Here is a 14,090-nt window from a genome sequence, read left to right as displayed (position 1 = left end):
TAACTGTTTTGTTGAATCAGACCACACAGCCTAGTTGTCACATCAGTAAGCCTAGGTTGCCCCTGACCCTGTCACTAGTTAGCCTGTTTGCCTTCTTTTGATCAGTACTGAGCAATGCAGAGCAGTAACCCCCTACGAGAGGCTTCATGTTCATTGGTAGTTTGACTCAGCCATCTAGCCATCACAATTTAGGACACATCAACATCCTTGCAATTACTGATTTGTCCTGCCTCAAACACATCAACTTCAAGGACAAAGAACACATCCTGCCTAGTATATCCCAGCCTCTGAAACGTAGCATTGTTAAAAGATCATCAGTATAATTCACTTTACCAAAGAACGCACTACTGGTGTAGTCTTGATGAGTCATGAATAGTCTTATAAACTGTATTGTGTATCTATTATGATTTGACTTTCCTGTATGTATCTGTGATTATGTTTGTAGGTATTTAACTCTGCAGTTTACCACATGCTGTGTGAAGCTCTGGGGAGAAAGCTGACAGCAGAGGAAGAGGTTGCTTTACTTGTCCTAACAACTGACCCATCTGTCATAGCCACTGATCCTAAAGAACACTGCACTACAGGTAAATATCAATGCCATAGCTTTCTTGCAGTTCTATAAAGAGTCACACATTATTTGTTAAATGTTCTCATCACAATTTATTCTCACCCTACATATAATTTCACTTTCTGCCAGTGTCTTTAACCCTTTACCTACCCTTTACCTATATTTTTTATGTTTCTACAATGGTTAATACACCAATATGTAGAAGCTCTTTAACCCAAATGATATTTTTAATGCTAAAATATCATTATTATTGTTATCTGTGAATTTTCAAATTTACTGATTTACAAAAAAACTGAAAAAATAGTAAAGCACATTATTATTTCTTGATTGATATGTCAAATGATAGTTATTTACTTGCATTCCTGAAGAGAAAATTTTTTTTTAGTGGTTGAATGTTATGCTTGATTCATTTCTGACTTCTCAGAGAAGCCCAGTGAGCTGACTCAAATTTGGGTGAATTCAGTTTGAAATTCCTCATTCCTGTTTAAAATGGTAAAACATTTAGAGCTCACTGAAAATGATAGAGTCCGCATTAAAGCACTTCATGATACTGAATGGTTTCTGAGACAAATATGACATGTGGTCTAATAAATTTGTTAAGCACTGTATATTACGGTAATGTCGAACAGCACTGCAAAAATGGCAGCTTTGTCAGAAGACGAGTGAGAGAGGAGAGTGAAGGAAGAGAGTAAAAGGAGAGCGAGCGAGAGTGGTGTTTTGTTTTCAAAAATAGCATTAGATAGTGGCATTTGTGCGTGTCTGTCATGTGCAATAACAATATGTTACTTGAGAATGTTGAGAATGCATTTTTCCACCTTTATTTGCACCAGTTGTCACCTATGTATATCTTTTGCGCTGTGTGTGCACCGCCACACCCATCTCGGCGCAGCCCAGTCTACCAAATTGCCAAATTGGCTGTGCACGATGGTGCGCCGGACGAAATTACCACTGCACGGGGTGCGCCACGCTCCGCCACCCTGCGCCACCCTGCGCTGCGCCATGAAATTAGAGCCCCTAGACTCAAAAAATGACTGGTGATTGTTCTAAACATGTATAGGTTCACATTTCAAATGTCAAATCAAAACTTCATGAGCAATAACAAAATTAATTCTCATAAAAGCCATGAAAAACAAATCCATTTTCGTGTTTTTCTTCTTTTAAACTGCGGACGATTCCATATAATGAGCAATAATCTTTAACCAAATATTGAAAAGTCAAGTTCAAGTACTCCTGGGAAAAGGGACCAAAGCTCTCAGACTTATGGCCTTTCCTGACTATTTTCATTTTAGACTCAGTAGGTAAAGGGTTAAAATCAACTTGCAATGTTTGTTGGTTATTCTTTTAAGCAGGTGCAGAGGCTCCAGAAAGTTGGAGTGAGAGGGAGCCAATAGACAGGGAAGTAAAGGCAGTCACCACTTCACAGGCTGGATTCAAAGGGCACTCAGGGAGAGAGGTTCTTGACGCCTCAAAACCAGGTAACATGGCCCTATACTGAAAATGTGTGAATTCTGTTTTCTTTATTCAGAGTACAGTGCTTTAAAGACATCACAGAAACAGGGAAGGTTATTGGCCTGAGAAACAGCTTAAACAACTGAATGCCTTTGCTTCATTTACAGATGTTCATTTTATGTCAGAAGGTACACACACACAAAACGCTCCTTCTTCCATTTACTGTGATTCAGCCTGTTGGCATGTATATTGAGCCCCTAAGCAGAGGCACAAATATGTATTGATGAGATGCCGCTCTTACTAATACAGCCTGACAGATGAGCAGTGGCCACAAAGGGGATATGTGCACACTTGTAGGAGAAACACTCACCCATGCAAACAACATCTCAGCTTGAACAGCCAAACCTCTCAGTAATGACATGAAGTGAAAGACAAGGCAGACAGAGTTCAGCGGCTGTGTTTTTGTAGATATATTCATCAGCATTGCTTTAGATTAACTATTTATTGAGCTGCCTCAGTGTCGGTTAAGCTCTTATGCAGGTCGCTGGCAATTTATCTTAGTTTCAGTTAGATAATTTTTATATCAAGTTTTCTTGAGAGGGGGCAGTAATTACCTTACTGTGAAAGTGCAGCTTCAAGTGTATAAAGAAAAAATTGGAAGTCCACCATTTTTCTCTTTATACCGGAAAACCACATTGCACATATAAGAATAAGCATAGCCTCATTAAAAGATTATCTGCAGTCGCCGTAGCAAAGAGGGGATTTAACTTCTTTTTCTATGGATTTAAATGCTGCTCAAGCATACCAAACAATCCAGAAATCCAAGTCATTATAGGACCAATCTGCCAGCAATTCTACAAAATATTGCTGTTTATTACATGCCATCAACATGAGCACAAAGGCTGAACTTGCAAATAGGCCTGTCATGGGTAAGTAGTCTCAAATTTTATTCATTTAACCGTCAAAAGCACAAAGTGCAGCTTTCAGAGGAGCACTTGACAGCAAAACACCAATCACAGTTCAAAACCGCTGCCAGTCTAACTACCCTTTGAAAAGCTTTTCATTTCAAGAAATGTTAAGAGGTGGCCTTTCCTGATCTTTTAGAGCTAAATTTCCTGATGCATCTGTTTACATCACAAACAGCCAAACACCTCATAAGTCTCTTCTCTCCCTTGAACTCTTTGACTCCTCAGTCTGCCTGCTTTTCTGTCTCTCTGTTGCCTCTGTGGTTATGAAGGTGACAGGAGGTCATCATCTCTCAAAAGGCAGCCTTGGCTCACTATAATAGCGGTATCAATTTAAGAAAGTGGTCGTTGGAAAAGAAGGAACAGAGCACAGAGGAGGGAGAGGCAGAGGGAGGATGTGAGGACATGTATGCCACATGTTGGATGTGAAAATATCTATCACATTTCTGTTTCTTTAAGTTTCTCAAGCATATGCATAAATACACACTTAGATCCAACACACACTCATGAGCATATAGAAAAACATCTTTGATTCAGTGTTTAGTGAGTCAGAGTTGTTAGTTACCCATCTGTTTAGATGAGTGTGAAATTTAATGTGAGAGTGCAGATAATCCACCCCTGCCCCCCTACCCTAACTGTATTTTCTGTTTCCTGCCTAAGATTGTACAAAGACATTATCAATAGTTACATTGTCATCTTTTTTAACCTTTTTTATGTCTTGTGTCTCTGACAATCATGTGCATTATGGGTAATATGCTGTAAAAATGTGTTGTGTTTTTCAATGGCATGCACTCTTCTGTTTACATATGAATTGCTGTATTGGATTGATTTATATTCCTTCAGCGGAAGTTATGCACCATACAGTATGTGCAGCAATGATTCTAAGATAAATTTTCTTAAGGGGACAGTAAAGTATTATGAATGGCACCACATTGCATTGCATGGCATGGCCTTATATTGCATCATATTGTAAACCATTTTATTTTATCATATTTTATTGCATTTCATCATACCTCTTTGCACTGCATCCTGTTTCATCACATCTTATCCAGCTTTGCATTGTGTCCATCACACAGCATTTCATTGCATCGCATTGCATCGTATCACTATACAGTTGCAAGAAAAGTATGTGACCCCTTTGGGGATTTCTTGGATTTCTGCATTAATTGGTCATCAAATGTGTTCCGATCTTCATCTAATTCCCAACAATAGACAAACACAGTCTGCTTAAACTAATACCACACAAAAAATTATATGTTTTCATGTTTTTATTGAACAAAACATGTAAACATTCACAGTGCAGGGTGGAAAAAGTATGTGAACCCCTAGGCTAATGACTTCTTCAAGAGCAAATTGGAGCCAGGAGTCAGCCAACCTGGAGTTCAGTCAATGTGATGAGATTGGATGTGTTGGTTAAAGCTGTCCTGCCCTATAAAAAACACACACCAGTTTTGAATTTGCTGTTCTCAAGAAGCATTGCCTGATGTGAACCATGCCTGGCACAAAAGAGCTCTCAGAAGACCTACAATCAAGAATTGTTGACTTGCATGAAGCTGGAAAGGGTTACAAAAGTATCTCTAAAAGCCTTGATGTTCATGTGTCCACGGTAAGACAGACTGTCTACAAATGGAGAAGGTTCAGCAATGTTGCTACTCTCCCTAGGCGAGGTCGTCCTGTAAAGATGACTGCAAGAGCACAGCGCAGAATGCTCAATGAGGTGAAGAAGAATCCTAGAGTGTCAGCTAAAGACTTACAGAAATCTCTGGCACATGCCAACATTTGTGTTGACAAATCTACAAGAAGTAAAACATTAAACAAGAATGGAGTTCATGGGAGGATACCACAGAGGAAACCACTGCTGTCCAAAAAAAGCATTGCTGCGCATTTGAAGTTTGCAAAAGAGCACCTGGATGTTCCACAGCACTACTGGCAAAATATTCTGTCCATAGATGAAACCAAAATTGATTTGTTTGGAAGGAACACACAACGCTATGTGTGGAGAAAAAAGGCACAGCACACCAACATCAAAACCTCATCCCAACTGTGAAATACGGTGGAGGGGCCATCATGGTTTGGGGCTGCTTTGCTGCCTCAGGGCCTGGACGGATTGCTGTCATTGACAGAGAAATTAATTCCCAATTTTATCAAGACATTTTGCAGGAAAACTGAAGACCATCTGTCCACCAACTGAAGCTCAACAGTGGATGGGTGATGCAACAGGACAACGACCCAAAGCATAGAAGTAAATCAACAACAGAATGGCTTCAACAGAAGAAAATATGCCTTCTGGAGTGGCCCAGTCAGAGTCCTGACCTCAACCTGATTGAGATGCTGTGGCATGACCTCAAGAGAGCGATTCACACCAGACATCCCAAGAATATTTGCTGAACTGAAACAGTTTTATAAAGAGGAATGGTCCAAAATTCCTCCTGACCGTTGCGCAGATCAGAGAGGCTGCAACCAGTTATTAGCCTAGGGGTTCACATACTTTTTCCACCCTGCGCTGTGAATGTTTACATGTTTTGTTCAATAAAAACATGAAAACATATAATTTTTTGTGTGGTATTAGTTTAAGCAGACTGTGTTTGTCTATTGTGGGGAATTAGATGAAGATCGGAACACATTTGATGACCAATTAATGCAGAAATCCAAGAAATCCCCAAAGGGTTCACATACTTTTTCTAACGACTGTACATGGTCTATCTGCTGTGCTGCAGCACACTGCATGGGTTGCTCATGCTCATATTTTCTACACAACCACGGGTGCGACACTGTCCAGCATGCAGCTGGATCTGAGGGGCCTCAGTGCTGCTTGCAGCTCTAGTTCCAATGTTGAAATCCTTTTTGAAACAAGCAGACTAAAGCCTGTTAGGTAAATCAATTCAGCTATTAGCACATTAGCTATTATAGGATAATTTATTATGAAACTTCAAGAGAAAAATTGAGGTATTATTATTATTTTGGTATTGGAGGGAAACTTGAATAAATAAAGTAGGGATGCTCAATATTGGAATTTTGCAGATATCTGATATTTCTATATATATTTCCAAACCCATTTTAGCCGATAGTGATACCAGTATATAGACACCTTTTTTATACTGGAAAAACACCAAGTCTCTCCTGGGCAAAGAGATGAGTCAAGTGGAGTTGTTTTACATTTGGGGCTTCATTTCAAATGTGCTGGTATCACAGTGGGTCCCCTTGAGTGGCACCCTAGGCCAGGGGTGTTCAAACTTTTTAGCCCTCAACCCCCAAAATAAAGGTAACAGAGACTGGGGACCCCCACTGTACCTGAACGTAGTTGCTGCACAGCTGTGCACATTCAAGAACAGTCATGTGCAGACCTAACCTTGCAAAGCAGATGGATACTCCTGTTTCCTTGTTTTTCACTGGCGAATCCATCTTGCAAAGCTCCCATAGGAACCGTTTGTGCCCGGTTAGAAAGTGACTGGACCAATCAGTGACGAGGGGCAGTACTTTCAGGTGCGGCAGAGTCGTGACGTAAACAAGCAGCAGCAAGAGGCCGGTGCAATTATGGCGGAAGAGCTCCTAAAATGTCAGTTTTATCCGAACTTGACGATACTTCTTTTTTAATAGAAGAACAAAGAACATTGAGTTTTTTTCTTTCCAAAAATGACAAAAGCTGAGTACTTACATGTCTATAATCGCCGTGTTTTGCATGCTGCGCATCCTCGGTAGCTGCACATGCGCAGCTCAATAGCGGCTACGTCTCGTGTTTTGTTACTCTGATTGGCCCGTAGAGATGTGACAGACAGAACGTTCATCCAATCACACTCCGAGTTTTTTTCAAAGCCTCTGCCTTTCCTCAAACAATTCCTATTGAACCTTTCTCAGATGGATGTGTGAATCACATCCATCTGGAGTGTCAGGTTAGTGCAGACCTACTTTTAAAGGATTTTTTTTATATTGTTTTGATTCAAGGTTAAATCTCACCAAATGACCATGATTTTATTTTACATTTAACTGATTTTATGCTTGTTTTTTTTTTTTTATAAAAAATGGGTCAAATATACATTTGAAATCATTTTAAAGTATTCTTGTTTTTGGAAGGTGTCGGGCAACCCCCTCTCAGTCTCTCCCTAAGTGGGTCTCGACCCCCATGTTGAGAACCACTGCCCTAGGTGACCACACATAATGATGGTACAATTGTGCATTTTGCAGACATTTGATATTATTTACACAGCCATAGCTATGACCAGTAAATCAGCTGTATAAAGCGGACATTTTGATATCTGCTGTTAACGATATTTAACTTTTTACACTAATATCTGCTGATACCAATATCATGCTGATAATACCATGCATCCCCAAAGTAGAAGTATTCTGAGGTGAAAGTTGATAACTGAGCAATAGAAAATATTTGCATTGGTTGCATTATGTAGCTGAGCCAGTGTTCCAAGACTTTTTTGCCTTTTGTTTATTAGACAAAAAAACACTGCAGGATTATTGATTATTTTTCATATCTTTTTAAGTTTATTAACATTTGTGTTGATTAATTCCTATAAAAGAACATATGCAAAAAAAAACATTAAATTTTATAAATCAGTTGTCCTTCCTATCTGTTACCTGTTGCATTTTTCCACAGGAGGTTTCTGTACAGCTTTGTTGAACAAAGTCAGTAAAAGCATGTTGTTAACTGAACAAGGATAACCTTTGTGCTTCTTATTTCAGGTAACTCTTCCACTTGTAAGAGGTCTCAGTACACTACAAAGTCAGGTAAGCTGACCACTAAATCAGCTGATAAATCAAAACACAAAACATGATTAGCTTCATATATTCCTGGAATTAATAAAGTGTTTTGATTATTGCATTGTGTCCTATCATAATGCATTATATCACATCTCATTGTAACTCCTGTCCTGTTATATTGTTCTGTATTGTATTGTGTCTTTCTCAGTCTGTATGTGCTTTTTGATAGGTTCAAAGAAGAACCTCAGTGCATCTCAGATCCTTCTAGACATGTGGCCAAAGGTTGAATCAAATGCAGAAAAACATGCTAACTTCTTGCTAAGGTAAATTTGAAAAAACATAAATATGTAATCCTACAGATTTTGACTTCTTGTAAATAATCTGGTCACAATGTATGCACATACAAACATCATACTGTGCTAACCAAGCAGATGTATGCTAGGGCCATATACGTCATCCTCTGAGAGAATACAAGGGCTCCCAAAAATGTCCTGTGCCAGTGTTATAAATATATATCGTATGGCGTTTAGCCTCACTGTTGCATCGCAAGCCCAGAATTTGCTCCTTCTCCTGTTTGTGGTGGCCTGTGGTGGCCAGGCAGGGAGCTTTTTCCACATTGTGTTCCATCTTTTCCCAGTGGTACCATCTGCTGTTTATCCTCTCCCCGTTCCAATCGACTAGCAGCGTCTGCCGAATGACCCGCTGCCTGGGGAAGTATGTGTATGCGTGAGCATTGAGGAGCTTGGTCACTTTGTGTCAGGATAGTGGGGTGGAATTGGTGGTTTGTTGGGTGGCGTGAGCCCTCTAAGCATCAGTTTTCTTCATAAACAACACATAAACATCTTCTTCAATCTCAAGTTTGCATTTAAAAGGGGATTAACTGAATGTATCGCAGCCACTACTAGTAATAGCTCCATAAAATGCACATCAGTTGCACCCGCTATCTGCTTGATCTCAGAGTTAGAGATGACTGATTTTTAAGCCATTTATAGGTGGACTTCTTGTCCTGATCCCTACTAAGTTATCAAACTCACTTACTACTCTCAGTACAACTACATGTGGCTGTAAATGCTGGTGTGATGATGGTGAACTGAATGCTTTTTCTTGCAATTTTGTATTAAAAATTTGGGCAAATGACTGCATTTAAAGACACAGAATCATTAGTTTTGCCTCACCTGCACAGCTTTAGCAGACACAAAAGCTGCCTGATATTTTCATGGGTCAGGCCCTAAAATGTGAGGTGCATTTGCCCTTTTTAACTGAATTTATTTGCAAAGCCTTACACCAGAGTTATGCTCTTTAAAGATGTATGTGACATTTTTTAAGAATAGATATTGGTCGGTGTTTCTAAAGTGTTTGTGATTTAAATACCTAAATTAAGAGAAGAATATTTCTCAAGGTGTGTTTGTTTTGCACAGGTATATCATTGAACACTCTGAAAGGAAGGCAGAGCTCTACCCTTGCCAGCAGGATGAATCAACCAGAATCACCTTTGCTGATTACTCTGTCCCACTTCAAGACACAGCAAACTCCTGGGTCTTGATCTTCAGGTTAGCAAACACTGCAAAAATTAAGAACAAAAATCCTGTATTGGCTGACTGAATTACGGTCAAACTTAAAAATAAGATTGTACTCAACTGTACTCAATTTTATTTGTGTAGGGAGGTGTTCTTGGTCTCTGAAGAGATGCTGCTGGTACCAAAGATCTACTCACCGATTCGTAATTGTCTACTGCATGTCATAAATAATGACACAGGAGAGGAGCTAGATTTGGTTTTTAACAAAGTACCCCCCCATATTTATAAACCCAACCAGGTGTGTGTAACCTTTGACCTTAAAAGTTTTGTTTGATAAACACTATTTTTAAGTGTTTGATATACAAGCATACTCTTGGTTTCCTATTAGTATGACAGTTGCCTTACTTTATGTCTGCCCTACACAGTCCCTCTGTAAATGAAAGTAGGGTAAATGTCATCATTTGATATCTTTCTATCTTTTTTCGCAGCTTGGTTATACATTTGTTGCAGAGGCCATCACACCTGAGTCACCCCCTGCCAGTGCCAAGTGGAGGATGCGCCTGATTGGCTCAAGAGGACAACTGCCAAAACTGTCCCATGAGGCTCCACTTAACACATTTTCTATCAAAGAATACAAAGATTATTACATTCCCAATGACAAAAACCGTATTTGTCGGTAAGTGAATCACAGGGTGTGTTTCTGATTTATTTTTAATCATACATTTGCAGTTTATAATGCTTTTCACCTAATCTTACTTGCGACACAGCTTACAATATGAACCAGAGATGTGTGATTATTAAACATAACAACGTTGCAGATACTCTAAGATACTAATATACTCATTTATTTGAATCTTTTTTACAGTTTCATTGTGGATGTGACAACAGATGTCTTAGGGACGATTCATCTTCAGACCTCCAAGTGTGATGCTTTGATCTGTCTGTCCATTCTGGACCAGGAGAAGGTGGTAATCAGCAACACTGGGAAGGGCCACGTGCTTATTCCTGTGTTCAATTTCCTGTCAAACAAAGGTGAGCTCACAGGTTCTCATGTGAAAGTAATGGTAATGAAATTATTCTGCACAGTGATAGATATGCTACACTCATCCTCGTCTGTTTAAGAAACTTACATTATCTTTAGATTCTGTTTGCATCTGGTGTAATGCGAGAATCATAATTTAACACTTAAAGGTGCGGTGTATAAAATTGGGTATATCAGCAAAAGCAGGGCATACACTGCACTTTCAAGCTGAGTCTATGACAGTCAAGGCGGAATGTCAGCTCATACTGTGCGACTGAATCGCCCACAACACATGACCATCGCACACCATTTATTTGCTCCAAAACTGGTGGACTGTGACAAAGGTCTATGGAGTTACCTTTGAATAAAACTCACCCACTGAGGTTGCAGTCGTATCTAGTTATATCCTCTCTCTTTTCCTCTCTGTCCTGCTATCTCTATCTCTCTCTATCCTACACACACAAACAGCATCACCATCCGCAGGTCTGCGGGTAGAAATATTTCCTGCTCATTTATTTCGTTTATTATAGCGGGGCTGGGTTAGGGGCATTAGAAAGTCATTTCTGCTGTTGTCATGATGATTTAAGATGTTGTCTGATGGTTTTCAAAGGAAAAAATACTCTAAACTTGAGGATTCTGCTTATAATTCTGCTCTCACTGTGGGAGTGTCTTAAGTCGTACAACCAAAATATTAGACATGTCAGATATCCATTTGACCAATTGGAAAGGCTGCTTCAATAATTAAACACTACTAATAAAGTCATATTGAATTGTATTATACTACAGACATTAAAGAGAAAATTACAATGACGGATAGTAAAATGGTAGGACGGAGTTTTTAAGATCCTTTCTGTCAAAATGACAGTCAACAAAAAAGTCCAGACCCAACCTCTGGTCATACGACTCAAAATTCGTGGCTGAACAGATAACATTTGCACGGTGTACACCTGGCTTAACAGTCAGTTCTAGATGTGATGTTCATTTCTCTGGTGGAAACTCTTTTGATAAAAACACCTTTGTTTGAGACACATATTCAACTTTTTCTGGTTATTAGTACCACAAACAGAGCAACAGGTTTATAATAACATTTAGCAGGGTGCCTGACTTTGAAAAAATGAAGCAGTACTCGCTAGACTGAAGATTTATTCCTTTCAAAAGACTTGCCGTTGGCTAAATTGTCTTAGTAATTCACTGGAAGAAAAGTGTCTTTGCTATTATCATTTCTGTACCAGAAGTTCTAAACACATTAGAAGCTATAGTAGACCACCCAGGTATAAGGAGGAGGACGTTTTATCTTTTTACTTACTTTGAGCAATGATAAAAATGGAAAAAACCCATAGGCTTTTGGTTGATGGAACTCATTCGTTCTGGGTAAGTCTACTAAAGTATGTCACCTCTGCACTCTATAAAACTATACAGTTGCCAAGCAACCCAAACATACTACTACAGTCATGATATTGTGTGTCCATGGTTACCACAGAACTTTGTCTATGAATAGTTATTGGTATGTTAAAAGATTTTTTTAAGTTATAAAAACAGTGAAATTAGTGTTTTTGTTTCTTAATCTCATTCTTAAGAATCACAAAACAGACTCTGCTGTGAATGTAATAGAAGTATTCATAACCCCTGGCTGAGGTTGGGTGATACACATTAGTAGAAGTCCCAGTGATGTTAATCTCCTGTAAATCTCAAATGTATGCCCTTTGTCTGAATAGACTGCTTGGTCAGGTAATAGTTGGTAAATATGTTTGCATGTTAAATTAGTGGTTGCCGAACCTTCAACCACTGACTTTGTAAGCTGTAAAAGCCCAGTCAAGAGCCAAAAATAAGCAGACAGCAGAGGCACTTCACACGAAAGCTCTTCAAAGCCTGCCTCTCAAACCCTTGAGTCCGCTGTTCAGTTGTTGATTCATCAGTTTGGACAGATTGCTGGTCTCTTCCCTGATATCAGCTGACTTTAACATCTCGCTTTCTCTCACAGAGGACAGTTGCTCGGATGAGAATAAGCAGGACAAGAAGAGATCCCACTGCCAGGACAAGGGAGTGAAGGTGGAAGACACTTCCCAGCACAGAGAAGCAGTGGACAGCACAACTGGGAAATCAGACTCAGACCAGTCTCATCCTCCCCCAGAGACAAAGGTATCACTGACAGCTGCCTGCGTGGTATCTGCTGTTACTCCAACTCCTTACTGCTCTCACTTGCATACACACAAGAGAGAGCATCTCACTTTCTCTCCCTGTCTTTCTCACCCACTTGCTCGCTGCCTGTGTTGATATCAATTTTTCACTGCCAGATACACATAACGCCTTACTCTCACACACATACACACACACAAAAAAAATTGGCACACACCCACACATGCACTTTCGCACAGACAAAATTCACAAGAGAGGAGCAGCAGAGAAGTGGATGGGTGGTTTTGTTGTTGCTGTCTGACTTATCAGTGCTCGTCAGGGAGGAGGGATTTGTGCATGATTTATGAGTCACTTGATTGTCTGCAGACCCTCCTTATCTAACACAGCAGGTTGGTGATTGTTAAATTGTATAGTAAGTGCTATATGTTTACTTAAACACACACAGATACACACAGTGAGACAGCAGTTGTCTGTGGGCATGGGTCCATAAAACTGAAATCTCCTGAGGTTTGTTTGTTTGCTGTTGTGACAGCGAGGGGAGAGCGATTTAAAGCTCCTCCTCAAATTTTGACATGGAAAAATACAGTTACTGTAATATTTGCACAATTTTGGTCAAAGCCTGAGCCTAAAGTTACCTAAAAATGAAGTTCAAACCTAGTGGGGTGTGCAGCCTAATATATAATCCATACAGGTTGACAGAGAGCCAGCTTCATGGAAATCAAAACTCTCTTAAAACCTTACTCACCTCACTTGCCCATTAATCTCACTTCATAGATCACCCTTCTGATCAGCAGGCCAGAATAAACAGCTGTTGATCAGGACTAAGACTATTGATTAAGACTTTAAGCCAAGGGTCAGTGATTAAAGTGCTGCTTTTCACCACAGGGAGATAAAGATGCTCACTAATGGTGTGTGAATGTTTAAGGCTCTTGCTGTGTGATCCTGAGACTTAACACATGAAAACACACTTGCTGATGTCACTTGTCATTGAAAAACCAACATTAGTTTAGTTAAAAATGTTTTTTTTTAAGAGAATGGTTGTCTTCCCTTACTTTGATTTTCATCCTGGGATTTTGTTCAAGTGTCTTCTTTTTCAGTATGATACATGTGGGAGTGACCACCCATGATAAAATCTTGGCTAACGCCCTCTGCCTCCTCTGTCTTTTTGTGCCAAGCATGTGCTTCTGTCAAAGACCGCAGAACAGCAAAAGCAGCACGTCCACTTTCTTCTCAAAGACCTCTGTGTCTTTCTCTGAATCATCTGCATGATTAATACAGTTCAGTGTATGGGCACAAAATCCAAAGCAGAATGCAAATTCTTCATGCTCTGTATGTCTTTTTATTAGTAATGTTCTCATCTGTCAGGTCTAGTTATAGCTGTGATGTGGGCTCTGTACGCTTACTTTTCACATCTGTTTCACAGGGTCATAAGTACGTGCTGCAGGCAGAGGTGCTTTGCAAGAGCTGGGATTTGGATGAATCTCAACTGGAGTTTGTCCATGTGCTCAGAGAGCTGGAGAAGACAGAAAGGATAGGTAAATACTTAGAGAAACACAATATCTGGATTTAACAGCTAAATAGTAATTAAGATTCCTGTTAGACAAAATAAGAGGAAATACATCACTTTTTTAATCTAGCTTTACAAGGTTGAGATCATTTAGCACAAGAGGTAAGTACGTTTTTGTTTGATAGATTTTTTCTTTGTTGTAACAATGCCTCTCGGC

General features: G+C 39.6%; 1 protein-coding gene across 1 annotated transcript in view; it reads left to right on the top strand.

Moving 5' to 3' along the window:
* The window catches only part of adgb (androglobin), a 75,565-nt gene that overhangs the window by 43,582 nt on the left and 17,893 nt on the right, over positions 1-14,090 (top strand). The window contains exons 21-30 of the mRNA XM_041805771.1: positions 446-584; positions 1,915-2,043; positions 7,675-7,719; positions 7,922-8,015; positions 9,111-9,242; positions 9,354-9,507; positions 9,698-9,885; positions 10,075-10,241; positions 12,212-12,369; positions 13,790-13,901. Coding sequence (XP_041661705.1) covers positions 446-584; positions 1,915-2,043; positions 7,675-7,719; positions 7,922-8,015; positions 9,111-9,242; positions 9,354-9,507; positions 9,698-9,885; positions 10,075-10,241; positions 12,212-12,369; positions 13,790-13,901 — 1,318 coding nt within the window. The remainder of the gene's footprint in view (positions 1-445; positions 585-1,914; positions 2,044-7,674; positions 7,720-7,921; positions 8,016-9,110; positions 9,243-9,353; positions 9,508-9,697; positions 9,886-10,074; positions 10,242-12,211; positions 12,370-13,789; positions 13,902-14,090) is intronic.

This window comes from Cheilinus undulatus, linkage group 14, assembly GCF_018320785.1.
Source record: "Cheilinus undulatus linkage group 14, ASM1832078v1, whole genome shotgun sequence".
Lineage (NCBI taxonomy): Eukaryota > Metazoa > Chordata > Actinopteri > Labriformes > Labridae > Cheilinus > Cheilinus undulatus.
This window is presented reverse-complemented; position numbering and strand designations above follow the sequence as displayed.